Source organism: Echiichthys vipera (assembly GCF_963691815.1).
Source record: "Echiichthys vipera genome assembly, chromosome: 1".
NCBI classification, from domain to species: domain Eukaryota; kingdom Metazoa; phylum Chordata; class Actinopteri; order Perciformes; family Trachinidae; genus Echiichthys; species Echiichthys vipera.
The window spans coordinates 25,164,258-25,188,517 of NC_139826.1; the positions used below are offsets into that span (position 1 = coordinate 25,164,258).

The 24,260-nt window shown below is 38.1% G+C and overlaps 1 protein-coding gene across 1 annotated transcript in view; it reads right to left on the reverse strand.

Moving 5' to 3' along the window:
• Window positions 1-883: 883 nt before the first annotated feature.
• tub (TUB bipartite transcription factor) overlaps window positions 884-24,260 on the reverse strand; it is a gene marked incomplete at both ends in the record, with an annotated part of 45,173 nt that continues 21,796 nt past the window's right edge. The window contains 11 exons of the mRNA XM_083919560.1: window positions 884-1,017; window positions 1,753-1,924; window positions 2,065-2,163; window positions 3,014-3,128; window positions 6,508-6,620; window positions 6,886-7,077; window positions 8,871-8,992; window positions 10,120-10,275; window positions 12,075-12,212; window positions 13,153-13,315; window positions 15,062-15,113. Coding sequence (XP_083775686.1) covers window positions 884-1,017; window positions 1,753-1,924; window positions 2,065-2,163; window positions 3,014-3,128; window positions 6,508-6,620; window positions 6,886-7,077; window positions 8,871-8,992; window positions 10,120-10,275; window positions 12,075-12,212; window positions 13,153-13,315; window positions 15,062-15,113 — 1,456 coding nt within the window. The remainder of the gene's footprint in view (window positions 1,018-1,752; window positions 1,925-2,064; window positions 2,164-3,013; window positions 3,129-6,507; window positions 6,621-6,885; window positions 7,078-8,870; window positions 8,993-10,119; window positions 10,276-12,074; window positions 12,213-13,152; window positions 13,316-15,061; window positions 15,114-24,260) is intronic.

A 24,260-nucleotide genomic window follows, 5' to 3' on the forward strand; every position in this document is an offset into this window, starting at 1 on the left:
TAATCAGTTGCAATGAACTCTGCATTAAACAACTGAATTCAAATTCGCTACAGAGAATGATCTCTAATGCATGTGAGGACAGCAAGAATAGCAAAGACCAATTCACGCTCAGCTCATTGTATGACCAAAGCGTAACACTGGAATTAGTTTTCAAAGGCACAATAAAGTATGTACAGCTATATCTCATCCTCTACAGACTTCAAAATAAAGTGCACCATCATCCTATACATTCACCTACATGACACTGTGTCACAATATTGTATTTGTTACGCAGCACACAGTGTAACATGCCTTTGCCTTTCCTTTGTTGTGATGCTAATTTATGTGCTTGCAGCTCCATGGAGCCAATACTGCTGACATTGTTGCGAATGATAACAGAAAACAAAATTGACATGTAATAAATACATAAATAACGAAATAAATATATTGTGACGTGCATGTTATTTTTAATTCAGTAACGTTATAAGCAGTATTCATGCTTAAGGAAGAGTGTGACATTTTTATGTGGCATATTACATAAAATCCAGTCACCTTTTAAAACTTACAGATGTGTAATTGTTAGTTTGAATTTACAGATAAAGAAATGTTAAATTTCTCTAACTACTACATAAATGACCAGTGTCTGTTTATAATGCCATTACAGTACAAAATGATTATAGTTATCAAAACAAATTTTGAAAGTGGATTACTCTTTGTGCTTGTTTTCTTCCACTGGCCAAGACCATCCCAAGGTCCCACCCCACCCCCCACGCACACATACACACAAAACTTGAGGCCCATAAAGCATTTTGGGATATACAGGACTTCCAGTCCCAGGGATACATTAACAGCCCTTGTTGAGAGGACAGGTGGACCAGTTCTTCACTGAACTTCAGGCTGAGATCTATTCACAGGCTAACTTGCTGTCAAAGCTGGAGAGGGCAATGGCAAAGGCTTGCAGAGCACACATTGGGTAGTTATAGTCCATGGTGAAGACATCCTCTGCCACGCGGCCAAACTGCATCACAATGTAGTCAGCTGCAGAAGAGAAGGACCAGGAAACACATTTTGGACATTTATTTCACCATCACTTTCTCTCACTATAGACCATTTATCAGTAAACATACATATTCTAAATGTGTCCCACTTACTTCCTGTTGCAGTGTTGTGAATTAAATCAACTGACAGGAAGTTAACAAGGACCCAGGATGTTGCCTAGCAATGGAATTCCATTGAAAAGGTCTATGTATATGTATTGTTGCTGTTACAGAGGGAGTGCTGTACTAAAGCCTACCATGGGTTGGGTCTTTTGTATAGCACAGGGTTGTTTTTTATTTGTTCATCGGGAAAAAAATCCATAATGAACTTTCAGCACATTGTAATGCAAGTGTTCTGAGAGGTAACTTCTGCAGCTCCTCTGCAGAATCAAGCCCTTGACGGGAGACTTTGGCCAATCACGGGCTATTTTGGAGAGATGGCGCTCCCATTGATTGTTCTCATGGAATTGCCACTATAAAACAGCATATAATGACGGTCACAATCGTGACAATAGAAATGACTGACTAATGACTTCTACTCGTACAAGTTACTGTTTGTAGCCTGTGCATAAGCCTGTGTGCGTCTGGTGGCAGGGGCCTAGGGTAGAGAGGGGAGAGCTGCTGGAGGAGGGCTATATTTTCAAATTCTGGCAGGGGCGTTTTTTGGTGCCTTTTGCAGAAAATGACCCTAGCTATAATTTTTAAATCTCAAACAGATTAGAGGTATGGAACTCACGGTCATTGTCGTGAATGATTTGGAAATTCTTAACGGAGGCCTGAGTGACTCTGCCGTGGAAGTTGAGCACATAGGATTGTGTGTCATCGTTCCACACAGGCGTCTTGTTGTGAAGTTCAATGACGCTCTCTGTGTTCTTGTTCTGCCACCTGGCAAGAAGTGACTCATGGTCCTGTAGGGAAAAAATAAAATAGAGTAGCTTCAGACACAGACAGACACCACAGACATCTTAGACATCAGATAGATAAGAAGTATTAGAAGAGGTTGAATTGGTCAGCACAGATGTGGCTATTAAGAAATTAGGTAACATACATTTCGTGGGCGAATAGACACTCTCTCATGGTCCATGTTCATTCCAGGAATGATGACACTCATTTTGCGAGGTCCTTTGAATCCTAAAACATTGGTTTCCTAGATTGAAAAGGCGATACTGTACTGTTAGTATGTTCACCCAAAAAACAATGCTTTAATAACATATGATGCTATAGTATTATTTTACATATCAATTATATAATACTTCGTGTGAAACTGCATTAAATAAGATCACAGCAAGAGAAAACTTTACATTTATTAATCTGAAAAATTATACAGTTTATTATCTACAACTTAAGAACCACTACTTTAAACCATGTAAATCCTAATCAAGTATTCTGTATCTGTATACTGTAATCAACACTTATTACCACGTGTCTAAGGCCTTGTACACATGTTTATGGATATTTTTACAAACTCATATTTTCCTCTCCGTTCAAAAAAAACCATTATGTCCACACAACCATTGTAAAACAAAATGTCTCAGTCCACAACTCAAAAATGGCTACGTCAACGATAACGATAAACACTAGAGAAGAAGATGCTAAGCTTGTCTAGTGAGCTTATTTTAGAGGTGGTGGAGCACCGTTAAGTTGTGAAGTAGTTATGATACCTAGAAGTGCCAACAAGACATAAACAAACCGGTAGTCCGCCATTACGCAAAACAACAATGGGCATAAGCGAATTGTGTTGATGACGTCATTGTTTCCCTAAAGCTCCATTTGTCATAGTAGTAACCCGGGTTTTGACAAATTGCACCTTACAAGGCGTTTAAAAAAATATCCCTTTCCGTGACGTTAAACTCTGTTTTAATGTGGACGAGAGGCCCAAACATAGTTGAAAATATACGATTAAATATCCATATAAATGTGAACAACTCATTGCTCAACATTGGTACCTATATGAAAAAGTAAGTACAGCTTAGGGTTAAGGAGCATTACAAACTCACATAGCAAATGGCTGCTAGCTCTTGACGTAGGCTGCTAGCTTCAAGGGTGGTGGTGCTCTTCATGGGGTTCAGGCCGCTGTCGTATACAGTGAACTTAGTTCCCATGAGGTTAGACCTGCAAAAACATAACAGACTGAAGATGTAGCTGTACATCTTTCCAGCTAACTAATGAACTAATACTTTTGAGGAAACCGCCAAACTTTCTATTTTTTAGTGCCAACTAATGAATAGAAAGAAGCAACCGTTTTAAATACCCCCCACTCTGATTGTTGAACAGTAATAGAGTCGTTCTGATGGCCTGGCTTCCCAGCAGGAGGATGGTCAGACCCAAATCATGACAGTGGCTCACCACACCACAGAGGGAGGCAAGTGGCCTTTAAGGGACTTCCTACACTAGATGAAGCTTGAAAACAGCGTGTTCATGAATGATGACTATGGAAACAGAAAGCATGTGTTGTGAAATAGAATTTGTGTATCTACTGTAAATAAAATAAATGTTCTTATCCTGTAACCTTCAATCCCTGACTTAAGTTTTCGAACTGCTTCTAGTGAGGAAAACATTGCACTGTAGATGTGCTATTCAGCAGTTTCAGGAGCAGGCCCACACCTCAATTGTGCCTCTTCTGGCTTTCCTATAAATACCCATCTAACCCCCCCCTCATTCCCTCTCGTATTCTGTGCCCTTCCTTCCCACCCTCATCTCTTCCTGTTTCTTCCACTCCTTCCTCCTCTCTGTAGGGTCCTGATGGGTATCGTCAAGCACAGGTGCTATGGCAGATTCCCTAAAGAAGCTTCTCCACAACACAGACAGCAAGCCAAAGAACTACAAGCAAGCGCAAGTCTTGCAAACTGAGCTTTGTAATTCTATGGCCGTATCTAGTTGTTTCATGCTAACAGTACTTATTGGTAATTTCTGCCCAGTAAGTCTCATTTAGTTTTTCTCACACCATCATTTCTAAACTCTTTTGTACCTTTATACCAGAGAAGTAATATAATTTGCAAAAAGGCTTGGGAGATATTATAGAGTAAATCATGCTCTAAAAAGCAGAATAAACACTGATGTGTGATCCACAGGATCCAAAGGATGAATGTAATATCAACAAGTAACATCAACCTTATATATGCTTCTCATAGGAAATATTACAAGGAAGCACTCCATTAATTTTCATTATTATGTTGATGATACACAATTATATTTGTCGATCAAAAGAAACCGATCAGTTAGCTAAATTTCAAATGTGCTTTAAGGAAATAAAAAGCTGGATGACCTGCAATTTTCTGATGTTAAACTCAGATAAAACTGAAGTTATTGTACTTGGCCCCAGAGGCCTCTGAAACTCAATAGCTGAAGATATTGTTACTCTGGATGATGTTGTGTTGTCCTCCAGCACCACAGTAAGGAATCTGGGTGTTATTTTTGATCAGGATATGTCCTTCAATTCTCACATAAAACTAACGACAAGGACTGCATATTTTCACTGTAATATTGTGAAAAATTAGGAACATTGTGTATCAGAAAGATGCAGAAAAACTAGTCCATGCAGTAGTTACTTCTAGGCTGGACTACTGTAACTCCTTATTATCAGGCTGCTCCAATAAGTCTGTTAAGTTTGTGTACTAACTAAAACAAATCGAAGAGAACATATTTCTCCTGTATTAGCCTCTTTGCACTGGCTACCTTTAAAATCTAGAATAGAATTTAAAATCCTTCTTCTTACCTACAAAGCTCTTATTGGTCAGGCTCCATCGTATCTTAAAGAGCTCATAGTACCCTATTACCCGAATAGATTGCTGCGCTCTGAGAATGGAGGGCTACTTGTCGTTCCTAGAGTCTCCAAAAGTAAAATGGGAGGCAGAGCCTTCAGCTACCAAGCTCCTCTCCTATGGATCCGACTCCCAAGTGTTATTCGGGGTGGCAGGCACTGTCCCCATAGTACACTCAAAACTTTCCTTTTTGATAAAGCTTACAGCTAGGGCTTATGAGCCCTTAGCTTTGTTGTTATTTTTAAGCTGATTTTGTCAAGACAGATGGCCGTCCTCCATAGAGCTGGGTCTGTCCGACGTTCCTGCCTGTTAAAGGGAAGGTTTTCGTTGCCACCGTACTCTATAGAGAGAATTGTTGGCTCTATGTAAATCAAAAATAGTAGAGTGTGGTCTGTACCTACTCTGTAAAGTGTCCTGAGATAACTTTTGTTATGATTTGGCACTATAAATAAAATTGAATTGAAAATTAAATTGAACATAGTGAGATATATGTGAACTCTGCCACTGTAGCTTTCATCCTCTGACATCCAAATTAGCCCCACCTTTATCAGCCGTAACATTAAAGTGATATTTACATGAATCTCTCAATAATTATAATCCATAAATATATTATTCTGAAACAGGCAATCCTGCATAATGAGTACTTTGACTTGTACTTTGATGTTAATACTTTTGTACTTTTACCTAAGTAATATTCATTAGTATTTCCACGCTATTTATGCGCTATTTGTGAGTACTTCTTCCACCACTTTTAAAAACACACATCAGTGCAGCCTAGGATTTGACTGTAGTGGTTAACATGTACAATATGTGTGCATTGTAGGTAGCCAACGTAGCATGGGTTAGCAATGGTTTTTCAAAGCCACAGCTTTAAACCTCTTATAGTCCATTTAGGCCAGACCCTCAAGGACTCTTGACAAGCACTAGATGAAAGGTCACTGTTCATTTAAATTTAGATCACCATCATTCAAACTGGATTGGAGATTGCAAAGGTTTGAGCAGTGCATTGACCAATCATCAGGCTCGCTCTGAAGATTAAAAGCTGCACAGAGCCATATTTGATTAAACTCCCCAGGAGTTTCCATGGAGCCACTAACGCAGCCATGAAGCTGTCTCTAAAGATTATATGTCTACTCACTTCCTGCCTCTCACTCTGGCCTTGAACATCAAAAAAGAATTTACAGCTAATTTACATACATGAGGAAGGTATACCATTTTTTAAAATGAGCGGTGAATAACAAAAGGTTCATAAAACAATATAACAAATATTTTTTTCTAAATTATACATTTTCATTAGTGAGGCTAAAACACAACTACAGATTCATTTATTATGTGTATATTAATATAAAGGTGCTGTTAACTTATTTGTTTATGACTAATTCCTTAGAAGTTAAAGTACGCACAGCTTTGCAAACCTTACCGTAAACTGTCATAATAATTCATAAATCAATGAATGGCGACTCCAAATGTATTTCAATTATTTATATATATACTAAATGTATTCTATTTGGATTAAACATTAATTAAATATTAATTAAAAGAATGTGCCAACACTAAATGCAAGGCCTAAAACAAATAAATAAAGATATTTAGAAAAAATAGTATGAAATTAAACACATAGCAGTTACATTTAAAAAAAAGAAAAGGTAAATAAGGAAGTATGTACAATACTTCCTTATTTATTCCTGGTGTGTCACATGTTTCATGTAACAAAACCACCAAGGACTTACCTCAGTTTACCAATGAAGCTCTCTCCACCTCGAGACAAATCAGTTGGATCAATGGAGATGAGGTAATTTGATGTTTTACTCTTTTTCCTCTTTCTGCCAGCTAACAAGAACACCTGTGACAAACCAAGCCAGAAACCAAATTAGTAAATTAACTTACCTGGACACAAACAGCTTGAAACGACAAAACAACCTATTTTTAACATCTTACTATTAACACATGAAATATCTATTAACATAGTAGAAACTGTGTTACTTTTTGTAAGAAAATATTTTAATTTGCAAAGTTTTCACACAGTTTAATAGTCCATAGGTGTTTGGATTGGTAAATGACTGTTGTGGTTTATAATAACAATGTTTACTCTGCCTGAAGCTTCTCACCTTCTTGCCGTCCTCTTTCTCCAGGTGAAGGTAGTAGGTGGGATACATGCCTCTGTCCATGCCTTTCTTGTCTCTGGTGATTCTACACTTCACCCTGACCCCCTGGGGTGCAGGTCTCAGAGAAAACTCTTCAAGATCATCTACATCGATTGAAGGTTCATTGACAGGTGGAGTGGGTGCTGAGGCCACTTCCTGTAGGTAAAAACAGCCCACACAGGGCAAGACCCTTGTGAGATGGTGGGCTTGTGAGTGACGCATTCAAGTAGACTTTCATTAGAACAGAGCAACAAGCCTGGAGATCAAATAGTCCATTGGGACTGAGAATGAGCACGCTGTGTCTAAAATAGGGTTCTGGAAGATTGAGTTGACTGAAGGGAAAGATTAGAGTGGAACAAAGAGCAAAGAGAAATGATGATTACCATGAGTACAATGCCAGCTGGGGTTTTACTTTGAACAGGGTGTAGAGGCTGTGTTTTTTTGGGCTGTCTCATCCTTATCTGACCTGAGTCAGACCTTAGAGTGAAGCAAAACCAATATTTCCTATCTGTAACCTAAAACATTAGATCAAGCAGCTCGTAAAATAACAGGGAATATTATGCTCAATTTCAGGTTCATAGGCCTACTTGTTTTTTGGGTTTCTACTAGAACATGTTCACAGGCTTTTTTCTTCTACTGTCTGTCTGAATATACCTGTATTCACCCTCTGTATGATATGCTCGGTTTTAGCGCCCGCTCTTTAAGTCCCCCTCCGAAAAAGTCCACTTGTGCACTAATTGGGTCATAACAAAAGTTATCTCCGGAAACTTTATAGACTAGGTATAGACCACACTCTATGACTTATTTATGATAAACATAGACCCAACAATTCCTCCGTAGAGTACGGTGGCAACGAAAACCTTCCCTTAACAGGCAGGAACGTCGAACAGACCCAGCTCTTTTTAGGACGGCCATCTGTCTTGACCGGTTGGGGAGGAAGAAAAGGAGAAAGAAAGAGAGAAAAGACGGACAGATGGACAGAGAGAGACAAAGACAGACACAAAGACAGAGACAGACACACTTCCAGTAACTATAATAATATCTATAGTAATGTGAATATGACTTATGTGTTATGGCAGTTAACAAGATGGCACACCTTTGTGAAGATAGCCAGCGTACCAATACTTATACTATCACACTATTTATTATATATATATATATATATATATATATTTATTTATTTATTTATAGTATGTCAAATGCAGTGTGCCAAAAACACCAGGATGTCCTATTATATCCGGTCAGATTCTGCAGTATGCAGTATTTTCTGGCTTTTCTGACAGCTGACATTTAAGAACAGCTGCAGTACATACTGAAAGTAAAAAGAAAAAGTGTGAGATTTGGAGTCTGCATGCGACATAGGAAAGGGAGCCAAATCTGAATGGCTTATTAAATCCATGTTTTCTGATTGGCAACCCACAAACAAACTTGCTGGGTTTTCGTTTTTACAGTTTGTAGGTTGGTAGGCACTCCAGATACCTAAATGTATGTGCTCAAGCACTGAAATGGCACTTAAATAGTTTGTTTCATTACATAAATTCCACATTAATGCACTTACAACGGCCCACCTGGGCCTTTATGCAAGGCTCACCGCCTCAGACGTAGCAGAAGTATATATTCCAACTAAATAATAGTTTTCCTTTTCAAACTGATAGAAGCACATACTGTACAGTAAGCTTTCTGTATGAGATTATTGTTCCACCACCTGCATACAGGTCCAATACCTGCATATAACAAAATGAATTTGTGGAAAATAAATTAATGACAGGCTAGAAATAGCAAAAGCCCCAAATAATTTGATTGTTTGTAGAAGAAAAAGAAATGTCAAAAGGCAACCGCTCTTTATTTGTATCACATTAAGCCATTCACTGGTAAAATGCACCTGTTACTGTACAGTATAAAGACACATCATGCAGAGAGCAGAGAGTGTCCTGTGAGTTTCATTCTACCTTGCATGACTTCTTGCTAGTGGCGGAACCTGGTCTTGTGTTGCTGTTGAGCTGTGAGGAACTGGAGCTAATTTCATCTTCATCGTCCTCTTCTTCATCAAAATTCATACTACTAGATATACCTTCAGACAAAGAAAAGACACAAATAAAGAAAGAAGGAGGTGTCACTGATTTTCTCCTGCAGTTAATTGGTAACATTAAAAGCTGCAATATTTTGCCTTCAACAGGAAAACATTCCCACTTCATCCAGTATAACTTCAGTAAAAACAACAACATCTTCACAGTTTGAGGTTTAAATAGAATATCTTGTGCCCCGTGATTGTGAGTGCAACAAGGTCACAAGTTTCCATCAAATGATTAAAGCCGGTGTCAGAAATGTGTGGAGCAAAACACCAGGGTTTTAGTCAATTTAAGCTTTGTTACAGTTAAGAAATGATAAAATATTATATATGTGCTGGTAGTTTAAGGAAATACTGACACTGGTTTGCAGACAAAAACAGTTAAACATTTAATAACGACTGTTCCCCAGGAGTCTGAGAGTCTAGTCAATATTAGGTATAATTTTAACTTATTTAGTGCTCAACAATACTGAGACTGAAATTTCAAGCTGGTCCACTTGAGGTTGTATGATAACCTCTTTGAAAACATGGAAAGGCACAATCAGGTATAAAGTTGTAAATTACAGCCCATTACAGAAAGGAATATGGTTGGTTATCAAAAAATAACCTAAAAAAAATCTTAATAAAAGAATGGAATAATAATTATTTGAAACTAAAATATAGTGTTATAGTACGGCAACAACAATTCTTTTAACATGGCCAAAATATCATTCTTCACATGTAAGCCCAAAACCTAATTATTGATTTCTGTCAAAAATCTCAGTTTCAACACTCTTTGCTAAACCTCTCATATACAATACTTTGAATTTGGTAGAACTGTAAGTTACAACTACACTTTATATGCTATAAGTTTCCAAAATCTACACTTACTGCTCAGTAGACTATTATGTGTTTATCATGCAAGGAATAATACGAATTACTGTACTAGTAATCAGTGTGAAAAGTAATTCTCATTTATGTGACAGAAGAATTTGTAATCATCATTATATTATATCATTCACACACTGGGTCTTAAAATTGCATTTTTAGCAGTTCTAACATTATCGTCCTACCAACACACACCACAGCAGTGGACCAAAATGCTGTTGGTGTAAATATGGACTGGAACCTTTCTTAAAGACAGACAGTACCTTTCTTGAGCATGGTGACGCGCAGATCCTGTTTACTCTGTGACTGAGTGCAGCTCATGACGGGCTCTGCCTCGCCCTCCTCTGGGCTGGGGTGACCCACTGTCAGGATCTGGATCTGACCATCATCCTGCTGGGAAGCCAGGCCATCGATCGCTGCTGGGCCACAATCCCACAAGAACACACTCCATCATAATACACTTTTCATCAGCCATTATCTCATGTAAACATACGGAAAAAGAATCCAGGCAAAGTAGAAGAAAGACAGTTGTAACAATCACGGAGTTGCCTGAGTAAATTTGATAACATTTCCACATCCCTGCTTTAAAGAATGTGTGGGTGTCCTGGGTTCTGTTCTATTATTTCAAGAAACTGTCTTAATATTATGTCTGTGCTGCTCCAGACGTTCACTATAGTAACACCTGACAAGCTCTTCTCTGCTTGTTCTTTTTTTCTCCTTATACGGTAGAAGTTCAAAAGAACACAAAAAAAGATGAAGGGAAGGGTGAAATACTGCAATGGACATTCTACAGCACTGTTTTAGTAAGTGTTTGAAGGCTTTCATGTGGAAAACCCAGATTTGGTGCATTGTTTCAATACTTTTGCTGTTGTTAGCTAGTCTAATACGTTGGTATGAAAAGGTGTGATGTAGAAATACAGTGGAAACAGCATGTTTCATTCAGATTAGGTTTTCATGATTTAAATTGATATGTGATATAATGTAACATTTTTATGACGGATTATAGTCAAACAAACAGCTTGTGTATTTTATTTCACAATTAAAATGGCTGGAAGGGTCGTGCCTGTAGGAGGCAGGCTGTATATATTTAGTTTTGTTAACATTTAGCTTTTTATAAATCCCAGTTAATGTTGAAGTCTTATGTTAGATAGCAGATTATTCGATCATTTCAGAAGTAGATATCTAATTTATGTAGCAGCTTGAATCACTCTTTCTGTGTAAATTTACCAACCTATACTCCTTTTTTCTGTAGACTTGATGCAGCTGAATGCAGAAGTTGGGTAAAATAGCTCTCTCCGAAACTGTGTGCTAGTGAGATGGAGAGGGAGCGAGACAGGCCCATCAGCGGTGAGTATATCGCACTGGCCTGATTAATCTTTAACCCCTGAGAATTCATATTCACTGTTTTTTCCGTGTCATTTTACAAAGGTGAGTATCTACCGTTTTGCGCTTATAATGTCTGTAATGTGTGAGCAAATGGTGCTGTTTTGTACCTCAGGTTGTTACAGTGTGACTGATTGCTTCGTGTATCCATTCCTTATCGTTCTGTAATGATTCTTTACATTTTATGGCAAAACATATGAACTATTACACTGCACAGTGTCAGCCTGCAATTACATACTATGAATGTTGAAACAGAAGCAAAGAGAAACAATCAAAGCACTATAAATGGAATAGCACTCAAGTTCTTCCTCCTCCATTTAAAGATGAATTCATGCCTCCACTTGTGTCCTGTCAGCAGGCTGACAACACTCAGACTGTCATTCATCATCAAACTAAGTTGAGCTCTGACAAGCATGGCACCACAGCGATGGCTAAGAGGGCAGCTTCGCTGGCTATGTTTGTTGCCAGATGTGGCTTGAAAAATCAGCAGGGGATCTATTATGTGAGGTTTATAAAGGGGGCTTGAATAGACAGTTGCAGCTGCTGGATAATAAGGATTTTGACTCTTCTCTCACTGCTGCCTCTAAATCCTTTGCCTTTGCCTTTGTCTGGTGTTTAAACATCAACAACAACAGCAATACATACACAGATGCTTTTGGTGTGTTTATACGCTCAGATATCTCCAGTTTATTTTTTCCTTTTGATGTCTTTTACCATTTCTCACCAACATCTCCCTCAGTCATTGCATCAATCTTTCTTGCAGCGTGCCCGTCCATTTATCTAATTTCAATATTTCTCACTCTGTCTGACTTTAATAGCTGGCAAGTATGCTGACCTTTGTGCTTCCCCTTCCTCTCCTTCTTGTCACTGCCTGTCTGTGGAGTGGAGCTGGCTGATGCTTTGCCCTTTTTGGCCGAGCGAGGCGGCTGCGTGTCCACTATCGCCTTCACCTCCTCCTGTTCAGCTTCTTGCACTAAACACAAAGATGGAAATGACCAGCAGTAGACGCAGGGTTATCAGAGCAGATGGACAAAGAGAGAGAGAGAGATAGAAAATGGAAAAGAGGGCTGAGTACAGTTTAAAGTTACACTGACAAAAAAAATCTGATAAAGAAAAATAATTATGTTAAGCAGATAATAAAAATAAGATTATTGCACTGGTTTCTAGTTCTAACTTTAAAAAAAGGTTTGTTTACAGATGTGAACTAAATGGGTTCTGCTAAATAAAAGCTTTCATTATGTATTACAGGTGTATTTTTAAATGTTATTAGTTTTTTTAGAATCATGAGAAAGATTGTAAATGATCAGTTTTTGCTTGAGATATTCTTGAGAGTATTAACTAAATGACAGTATAGTTCAAATTCACTTTAAGTTAAAGACGTCCACTTCCTGCTAGTGAACAGAGCAATAGCGCTAGACAGCAAAATTGAAGTCAATGGATCTAGTTCCCCTGCACGGGGGGGGGGTATTGTCCCCCTTCTTTCCATTAGAATATCAGCATAGTGCCAGTAGTAACATTTTGTCAAAACATGTTCTCTTCTCTCAGCGGGGAATGTGACAGTTCATGGCCTTGAGCCCAGAAACTGGTCCTCAGAACTGGGGATTAGATGGCTGCTCTGGTCTCTGTGTGCAGATAAGAAGACCTCATCAATCCCAGTCTTAACCAGTCCCAGTCTGCTCTCGAGTAGGTTTGCAGTTGCGCCTGTAGTTGATGGTTCAAAATGTTGCATTGGTTGTACATGGGGTCACATTTAAAATGGTAATATTAACAACTGTCCTTTCTTTTTTAATATTCAGCTATGTCTATAGTTATATGTTTGGAAATTGTATTACGGAAGACAATCTCTTTCAGCCCAGATTTGTTTGAACGTCCTGAATCAGCAGAGTCCCAGAGGAGTGTCAGTGTTTCCTCACCATGGTAGATGGTGCTGCTGTTGCTGCTGAGGTAGGATTCCACCAGTGGAGCCTGTTCCTCGCTCTGTTTGGTCCGACGAGTACGAGATCTTCCGTCCACATTAGACTGGACCATCAAAGGCTCCTGCCTCTTCTTCTTCTGCTTCTGTTCAAGGAGCGCACGCTGTTGTGGAGGTGTGCATGAATATAAATATGCCCAGATAAAGATAAAAATAACACAGTTTCAGCAAATTAAAGAAGTTACACCCTACTATTATACACCATTATAAGGACTTAATTAGTTTAAAAAATACAGTGGTGGCACCTCTACAAAATTGTCCCCCTGATTAATTATCTAATACTTCCACTGATAATTAGTTATAAAAGTCAATTTAATAATGATGCCTCTACAGTATATGACCTTCACAAGCAAACAAGACCATCAGCAAGATGATTGGCTATTGATAGTTACTGCAGACCAGAAGAGCCTATGTTTTCAATATTGCAATTTGTTTCTTTCAGCAAACAGAAAAAGAAATGAATTGACAGAAGAACAAAAAAAAGAGCTAAAAGGGACAGTGAAAGAGCATGTGCAAATACAATTCATCTACAATACAAAATCTTTCTTTCACTTGCTTCCAAAACAAACGCACGCAGTAGCCAGATTAAGATCTGCTACACGAGGCGGTCATGCTCATGGAACACTAGCTGCCGCTTTTGACCACAGGGGCTTCAAAATCAGCCTTCTTCATTGTATTTGCTTTAAATGAGCTGTACTCGTCATTCAGAACGTTGAAATAGCAGCAAACAAATATTTTCTATGTAAAGATATAGTGGACTAATGGCATCCTGATCAGAGAATGAAGTTCCTCAGCCTCTTTGTGTCTCGTAATCTCCGTTTCTCTGTTATGTGTTGTGATAGAGGGTTCGGCCGTGCGTCCATGTTAGTGCATGTGGCCATGAAAAAATGTTTTTTTTTTTTTCATGTGTCGGGTTAAGGTCTGTGAGGGCAGTGTAGAGGCAATTCCAGTCCTTTGAGATCACTTTACCTCAATCAGTAGACATTTTAAAGAGGCAAAGCTTTATTCTACTCTTCCTGGGAACACACATAAGTCCTGTAATAATCACTTATGAGGCATCACAGATTTTCTCGTAAGCACCACTGGAGGCAGAGTGTTGGGTTTAAAAACAAGTGAGAATAACTGCAGTCTCTGATCTGATAATCTGATAAACCAGGGCAGCAATCTGAAGATGAGCTGCCTGAACCACTTTGACCTGAGGCTGGATATAGTTATTCATATGGTCTAACTGTCAGCTATATGCAAGTCTTCAAACAAGAGCTCATCAAATATTGATGGTTTCTATTAGTGGAGAATTCAGGCTGCAGACCATTGGAGTGCTACAGAATCTCCCGTATAGCTCACATCTTTCCTAAACAGTGAAGGCAATTTTACATATTCAGACAGGGCATGGATTTGATGGTTAAGGCTTTGACGTTTGGTCAAGGCACATGCACAGCTACAGCAAGTTTCCCTCCCTTTGACTAATAGATTACTTATAAACAGTGAGTCAGAGAGACGTTTTGTACATACATATTGTACTTTAAACCTTGTGTGATTCTATAAGAAAAATCAAGTAAAATCCAGAAATATCATTAATCCATTTTATTGTCATAAATGCGGCGTAAGGCCTTTGTCATCATGAAATATGATTGTGTTAATACTACTCGGCTATAGGTTTTGTGCAAGTTATACACAGCTTCTCTCATTAGAACTCTGCTCACAGAGATAACAAGTCCTAACTTGACATTTGTGGCCTCATGATGGAGCAGGGGAAGGCTGTGTCATTATAAAACCGCCCTGTTATAATTGATTTTGCCTCTGCGTTACTCTATTATCAGAGCTGCAAAGGAAGAACAGCAAAAACTTACCTGTCTGTCAAGTTTCTGCTGTCGGAGGTTGGTGCCCTCATCATCTAAAGTGCTGCAACGAAAAGAGGAGAGAGTGCCGTTAAACAGCTGAAAAGTGCTCCCCAGCTGTTTATGATGTTTAGAATATAATAAAGAGATTTTCCAAACTGCTTTAGTCAATTCACTAACTACTCTGGAATTGCAGCAGAAGGTTGACACTTTTTAGCTTCATTGTCTTTAATATACAGTGTATGGTAATGGAAGCTGCAGGAAACAGTGTATTTGCTTTTACTGCAGGTTATTTTGTTTTCACACTGAGACCTAAATTACTCTTGTGGCTGTGATTACAAGTGAACACTCAAAATGCATTGGCTCATTATTCCCTGAAAAACAAACTAAGTATGTATAAAAATGTTTTTTATAGCTTTGTGCATTCTTATGTGGAGTACCATTGACTACAACAAGGTAGTAATACAAAAATGTAGTATGAGGGATGATTTAGTCTTATATGTTGAGGTGGGCAACAAAAAAGCCTTACCTTGTATATAATGTAGGCATTAATCTGGTGTATATTTTCTTTATACTTAAAGTTGCATATGCATTTAATAAATGCACATTAGCCAGCTACACATGCAATCTACTCTCCACTAGTTTACTTTATTTTCACATGTTATAATTCTGATCAAAATTTGTTATTTGGTTTTGTTTAAGATAATGTTTTGGTATTTATTGCCTGTATTTGACAGTACAGCTAAAGATTGATAGGAAAGAGGGGAGAGAGAGTTGGCGACATGCAGCAATAGATTTATTTAAAAAGAAGCATGATAGACAACATATACAGGATATAATGAACAAGACACACACGAGAATGTGCACAGACAATCTCCGGCACTGAATAATGAAGCCAAAGCGGATGTGCCAAACACCGCAGTTGTTTGAATTGCCACTTGAGGCTGGCTCCAGAAGTGAGTCAATCCCCATAGACAGCACGTGTCAAAATTTCCAACTTTACATAAAAAATTTACATGAAAAAACATCTGGTATCTTTAGTTCATTTCCATGTTCATGACAACTGTAAGGGGTGAATCTTTATATAACTCACCGGTTATATCATATATAAGGCTTTAAGTTATGCGTAATTAAGGACCAGTCGCTTTGAGTGACAGGTAGGTGCCATCACACAAAAAACAACAGTACCATAGCATCTTCGATAATTGTACTGTATCTTCGAGCATGTGTACTTTTATAGATACAGCCATTAAAAAACATTCCCCTCCAGTAATAAGAGCCAGGAGGACTCTTATAAAACTGACAGTTAGAATCAGAGGCATCATCTGAACATGATGCTATAAGTAATGTCATAGTGTCCAGGAAAAAAACACGAAGCTGGCCCATCATCATCATCAACATCCGTCACTGAGCTGTAGCAAACACATCCTGAGTTTGACCAGAAAAGTTCCTTCTGCAATAAAGGCCCCTACACTTAACAAATTCCTCCTCCTCCTTTGAGAAACTGCTTTATTTCCTTGAGACTCATAATTTGATTTAAGAATTGTTTTCCTCACAGCAGACGGAGTATGAAATGTTAAATAGTCTGTTACATGCTCTGTAAGTCCATTTGCATTTGCACAGATTTTAAAGCTTAGATTTTAGAAGGTGTAGGAAACTGACTAGAGAGAAGCTACACATGCAGATCTGCTCAAGTATGCCAACAGAGATTAAGTTATGACTGCAGTAAACAATATTGTCAATGATTTTGTTTTAATCCATGAAAGAAAATGCAGCAGTGAGTGAACATATGGACAGCAGACTGTGTCATAAGAAAGGCAGAGACAAAGGGTCCAATGATGGTGTGTGCCGTATGGTGTACGCATTGGAAAAAGCAATCAAAAAGCAAATTTATGATTTTGAGCTAAATTAACATCAGCTGTTATTCACGTACACACTTTTTTTTAAATAGATAAGACTTTGTATGTACGGTATCACCACAAACTAGATGAATGGACATTGTTCGCTAATCTCCTTCTCAGTCTTACTAGTGTATGTGTCTTTCAGCAAGTTCTCAATCCTGTTATGGTTGCAGAGGAATGTCAAAAATGTGACAGATGCTACTATTCACATGTACCTTTAAAATGTGTCTGTCCTCTAGCGCATCTTCTAAATATGATGCACTCCAAGAGGAAGCAGGGGCAAAAGCAAATCACAGAGGATTCATTGCAAGAGTAGCATCATGTCCCAGCGACACAGCACACAGTAGATTAAACAATATCAACACACACCTGATCTCAGCCTCTATAAATGAGTATCTGCTTTTCTAAGCACATTGTTCTAAAACAACTAGGTAAGAACACCAGTATTGCCTTGAACATTATTGAATTTGACAGTGCACTGCACCCTAACCTAATGCAACTGGCCTAAACTAATGACTAAAAGGTCAGTGTAGCACAAGCAAATGTATGATTTCAGCACATTGGCCACTGTGTCTCTCCACCACAGAACGCTTCAAGTGAGTATTTAAGAATATAGACTGAAGAATATAGTGCTGCCTTCTTTTATATGCTCTATAAACAAACACATTAACACAAGGGACAGACATTATAGCAACAGAGTTAGGATCAAAACCCAAGTTAACCACTTACAGAACATGCAATCAAATCCCATTGTGTACAGTGAAAAGACCATTAGCCAAATCTTTTACCTGCCACATGAGAATAGGGCAAAAGGTATTTTCACTAAATAACCAATTAACTGTTTTCCGTATTAAAAAAGTGGGAAATGGCCATCCCCAGAGCTGACCAACAGTCATAAAACCCAAATGTACTTGCTAATGGTAATGTTATAACCCCTACAACAATATTTAACATGCTCAAAAGTTATTTTGATTGTTTTGATCATGTTGATGTTGATGTTACAGCTACAGCTAACGTTACTAGCAGCTATTTCATTAGAATTAAATGCCATAGACTAATGTAATAAATGTTACTAAACATAATGTGTAGAAAACTTACATTAATAAATTACAGAATTTCATTCAGCAGTGGTGGTTGTTTAGCAATGAAGGCAACTCCCTTGATCCCACACTGTCCCTATGTCATCAAAGTATCTCTGTTGCCTCTTGGCCAGGTTGCTTTTGCAAAAGATATTCTATATCTCAATAAGCTTTACCAGGTTAAATAAAGGTTTTAAAAAAGAAAAAGCATTGCTTTTGTTTGTGTTGTTGTTTGTTGTTCTACTCTGTAAAGAGTCCTGAGATAACTTTTGTTATGATTTGGCACTATAAATAAAATTGAAATTGAAAATTGAAATTGTTATTGTTTTAAATTGTGACACCTTTGCAGCAAATATTACATATACTGTGTGTTTAAAGGATGAAGCAAATATCAGGATCAACACTGATTAAGATTCCTTAAGTGCACTAATCAACAGACTAGTTGTTTCACGAGTATGTGAAATGTATTAAATCTTGTTTATTAAGATGACTTAATATTAAAGGGAGAGCAAACGATCAAGACCAAATGAGGGAAAAGAGAACCAAGAACAAAATAATGATTATTAGTATTTCCTACTCTATTGAACAGCTACTGTACATTTTATTCACACACAGTTTAATTTAAAATGACTCTCAATACACCTGTGGTATGTCAGTGAGGGAGTTTGTTAATCCGTCTTTTTCTGCATGGAAGAATAAATGAATTCATCCAATGTAAACAACTACAGATCAGGCACAGCTAAACAACAACAAATCCAATTGTGAATGTATTTGTGACATTGTGTCAGCGACAAACAAAGTTAAAATTTGACAGATGCCAGTCTTTCTCAGTAACGTCGTTAAACGTTGTCTCCATGCTGGCAACAGCACTTAATTTCTACATTAGACCTTTTCTTGCATTTGTGCTGTTGTACAAAGTTTTCAGTAAATTGTTTCTGTGATAGACCCTAACCAGGATTTGAATCATAATGTACATGTTTTAAACGACACAACCTTTACCTACTATAAGCATCAGGGGTTGGTAAGGATCGCAGGTATCTGCTGCTGTGGAGGATCAAACCCTACCACAATTTAACTGCGGCCCCCAGTGTGCTGCCTTTTGCTCTGCTCTCCAATAAACGGCATCTACTAAAGGTCAATTGATTAATCTCTCTTGCTAAGAAAACAACAGGACATTAATCCAGCACAAGTGATCGGCTGGTTGCTCTCTGCTCTCCAGTTCTTCCTTTTCACCGACTGAGCTTTTAATTTGAGACCAGTTCCTAATCAGAGGGCAATGAGAGGTTATATCAAGAAGAGCTGGAGAGAGGGTGTGGGAGGATGGAAGAGAAAATGATGTTGTTTTCCCAGCATTCTTAACTAAAATTGAAGTTGCATTGTCTTAAAGGCATTGTGTTTTTTTATGTACAAATGCGGATTGTGACCAAGTGATCCTTACATTGCTTATTCCATTTCGTTCATTCTGCCCTTTCAAAAGATATTGTGTTAGGTGATGCATGGTTTTTTAGTATATCCTGTTTTTTTACCCCACCTTTTACCTTTTGCGTTTTAGCATTTCTGATTGTTTGTTTGCATGTTTTATTGTTACCTTTAAACCCTTCGTCACTGTTAATGAGGGAAACCTCATATAAATTTGTATAGATAAATATCGATTGATTCATTGATTAATTATAGAACACAGGCAACTTGTGATTTAGCATGTTCTTAATGAATGCACAAGTCGCCTATTTTATTTTCTATTACTTTCTAATTAATATGTGTACGTTTAAAAACATTTTTTTACTCTAAATGGTTAAAATGCCTTTCATGCATCGTGCATGAAGATTTAAATAATGTGACGTCCAAATGAGAAATGACCATATAGGTGTATGTATGTATTTGCGTTATCACACTGGAGGATTATTCAATACTGACTAATAATTACAGGGCTGACAATTGCAGCGTAATTACAAGCAGAATGCAAATCCCAATTTGTTACTTTCCATTAAGTCTTACTGCTGCATGATAAATAAAGCAAATAAATAAATAAAACAGTTGCTTTTTCAGGCAGTTTATGAGCATTTTATACTCATATGAAAAAAGCATAGACTGTAAACCTAAAAGTGACAGTGACAGTGGATCATCAGTCCTGCAGCTACAGCATGTAATATCAGCCATTGCATATTCAGTCTACCTGAATCTTTGCACTACCAACTCTAGTTTGATGATAAAGGCCTACACAGATGTAATGAGAATGTATTTACCTCCCACTCTCTGTCAGACATACAGACAAACAAAGCACTCCATGTCTGCAATCAGAGTAATCAAGTGTGTGAATAGGCATCAGACAGGAAGATAATTGTGTAAATGGAGTTGTTCCAGTGGAGGTCAAACAGCTCGTTATTGTGGAGAGTCTCTGGTCACTCTTGCCCTGCAACACACCAATAGTGAGGTTCACAAGAAGCTTTGTGATCTATTTGGGGAACAGCACTAAAGTGCAAGAAGGACAAAAATATCAAGTATGAAGGTATGAAGGGAGGATCCATACAATAATTATTGATAAAGAAAATATTTTTGATACTAGACTCTCAACAATTCAAAAGCAAGTGAACAAACGCTATTTATCATTAACAACTTTGTTGGACCAGAGTGTGCAAAGCCTTCTATTTCGATTTAAACTTAAAATCTAAAATTATGTTTTAAAGTCATTAAACTGTTTCATTGCTCTTTATCTGTTTATGTTTGAAGGCAAATGTTCTGATTCATCATCCTTTTGTGACTGTCTGTATGCCCATATTTAAATTCAACTGTATTTGTAAATTACTATTTTTTTAACAATATGAAAGCAGTAAATGTGACAGAACTTTGTTGTGCTGTAACATAAGCAATGTATTTACCGTAAACTGTACCACACAGAGAGACAGCACTGTTTACAGCATTGGCTCCCAGCCAGGGGTCTGGGACCCCCTAAGGGAGGTGCTCAAGCTCCCAGGGGGTGCTTAAGGCTTTGCCAGCTCTGAGGTTGTCAATATTAGACATTTACTTAAATCATATTGCCCCACTGAATTAATAGTTCATACAAAAAATTAGTATGTAAAACTAGTTTTAGAAAGATAGATTTTTTTTCGTCCTCACTGAAAAATGGTAGACTACTGTAAACACACCTATGTGACCTCTTTGTCTATGCTTAACTTTTTAGATACAATAGAGATGCTGCTTAACACTGGTTTACTGGCTGATGCTGGGAAATTCAGGACTCACTCTGATCTCTTCTTATCGAAATAGCATTAAAATGCTGGCTTTAAATTTTTAATTTTAAAATCTTGTTCAATGTTTTTTTTTAAGAATCAACAAAATTGAATAAACATTTTTTATCTGGACACAAAATGGTGGATTTTTAATAAACTCAGGCACAAGTGAATTTGAGAAACAGGGGAGGAAATTAATTGACTGTTTTCAGTTACTGAGGTTCTTCTTCACACTTTTAAAATAGTTCCATCAGCATCACCAGGTTTTTATACGTGTGACTGTAACTGGCTGATGGTTCTGCAGCAGTGGAGGACAATTTAATAGGCACAGAAGCATGTTTAATTTCCATTTGTGTGGTGAACAATCTGATGACCACTGCATAAACTGACCTCAGATAAGATTTTCTGAAAAAGTAATGTGAAATAATCATTAATGCCTTTTTGACCATATACCAACGTCACCATTTATTTTTTTTCAAGAGCTTACAATTTATGATTCCCCCCCTTGTTTCTCATATCTGAGAAAACAGAAAGAATAGAGATTTGCTCAAGTCTTCCACTACTGAAATGCTAATCTAGTGCACATGCTCCCCACAGAGAAGAAATACTGAACAACTGCTGTTTCTTTGTGAAAGTGTGTTTTTGTGAGCTACTTTTCATTTTGTCAATTTATGTGAATGCGTGCACAGTATATCTCTAATGAGATGAGAGAGTCACACAGTGCAGCTGTCTCCCCCAACTCTGCACAGAGGCCCATGCATTTTTCATGGCAGCTTCACTGGATGAGGGAAAACTGCTCATTGAGGAACCACCAGTCTTAACGCTCCAACCCTCTCACTGACACTCAAATGGCTGATGATGGTTACTGTCATGGTAATATTATTTTATTGCCCGAAATTCTCTTTTAGCACATTTTTTTACAACAAAAAGTGAAAGGGGGAGAAGGCAACGACTCAATAAATACTTTTTTTTCTTATCACTTCTGCATGAGTCATGAATAATACATACAATGCTTTCATATTAACCTTGGCATTTTATGTGATACCTAAATATCAGTGTCTCTACAGTCTTTTCCCGAAGTTAAATTTCATCCTGAATTTCATTGATTGCTTCTGTAACTTATAGCAACCATGAGCCAATGGCATCAAAGTAAACTCAGAAATCATGGAAATAGGTATATCAGTGCCATTAGTGTTAGTAGGGCACTTAAAATGATAAACGCAGTGATAGGTTTTACAGCAAGATACTAAAAGATCATAACTGCTCACACTTTTGTTATTGACAAAAAATACTTCAAATAATGCTTCAAATGGCATGATTATACTCCCAGCATCCTGCAATACACAAAAGACACATATTCACACACAAAGGCAGAGAATTCCTCTTTGACTTTAAAGAACAAATGATTAGAAACATATACTATATACTATGGAACATGAGGAAAGAGAATATGCTTCTACCTGTGAACCAAATTGAGACTTCAATAGTTTATGCAACTAAAAAAAAATCTGAGATCTAATTTTGGATTATTCATTTTTTTTCTATAGTACTCCTTTTTTTAAAAGACACTCAGCTTAAAATATAAATACATATGAGCAACCATTTTCCACTTATCATGTTCACATGAGCAACAACAAGAATTTCATGCTGAAAAAAATCCTAATTCACATTGTTTGCTTTTATTGTGCCAATTTCATGTTACCGTTATCAGTCAGATCTCATTGTCAATCTCACATGACTGAACATCTGCTCAGATACACAGACATGATGCACACACTGCTTTAAAAGAAGAACACTGTGCCCTTTCTCCTGTGTTCTCGGGCATGTGGTACGGTACCTGTAGGGAATCCAGTCGGAGTAGTGTTTGGAGCTCATTCTGTATCAATCACTCTAACTGCGAGGCTAACGGCCTGCAACAGCACCAATTCAAGTGGCTATGGGGTCTGAGGACAGCGATCACAACCAGAGAGCCCACATCGCCTGTTCATCCTTTGCACACAGCGATATATTCCCAAGCCTGCCTGTGTTGCTTCGTTTGTCCTCTATAGCTGTGGAGCAGCAGATGACTAACAATCCATGCAGCCAGCCACACTCCTCAATCATGCACACCGAGCACATGAAATAGTCGTTTTCTTCTCTCCCATGTGTATGCTTCCAGTCAATGCCTCTCCTCTTCTCTTTTCCCATCCACCTCCTCTGCTCCTGCTCTTTGCTGGCTCTCTTCCCTTGCTCTCACTCTGTATCTAAATCTCCCTCCGTTTCTTGCCCTTTAAATCCCCCCCACCCTCTCCACTTCCTTCCTTTTTTTCCAAATCTCGCTCCGTGCCTCTCTACACAATCTATCTCTCGTTATCTCTCGTGTAGCATCACCTGCAGCATCGAGTGCAAAGCCTTAAGCAAAAAAGGTTATAGAGAGAGTATCCTTTGTCTTTCGTGTTTGATGTTCTTTCTAGGCTATTTCTGTACAGACCCCCCCCACCCCCAACACCACCCCTCTTTATAAAGCAACCACACGCACTCTCTCGCTTTCTGACACTCTTGCACACTGCTTGTGTTGCATGAGGCATATAAAGCAGAGACGTAGATGTGTTTTCTGGACCATAATTTATTTATTCTCTCAGAGTAAGAGGCATTAGCATATGACTGTGCAGAATAGTGTTAATAGCCTTTAATAACACTCTCTACAGCCAGACAAAGGCACCCTGTGATAGTGCCACAGCTCTGAACCTCTCTCTCTCACAGACACACATCTGCTTCCGCCCTCCGTCTGCCGCCCCTCACTGTCACAAACACACATCACTTACTGTGTTCCCAGGGTTATTCAGGAGTCCATCCATAGACAGTTAACAAAACTGCTTTTACAAGGAGTGGATTCATGTCAACTCCCTCCACAAATATCTCAGTTTTAAGACTGTGGTCCATGCGTGTGCTGTTAATATAAGAACGTTAACTCATCTGAAACAATCCTAACAATTATTTGGGAAAATCTATTGCTTGTGGGTAA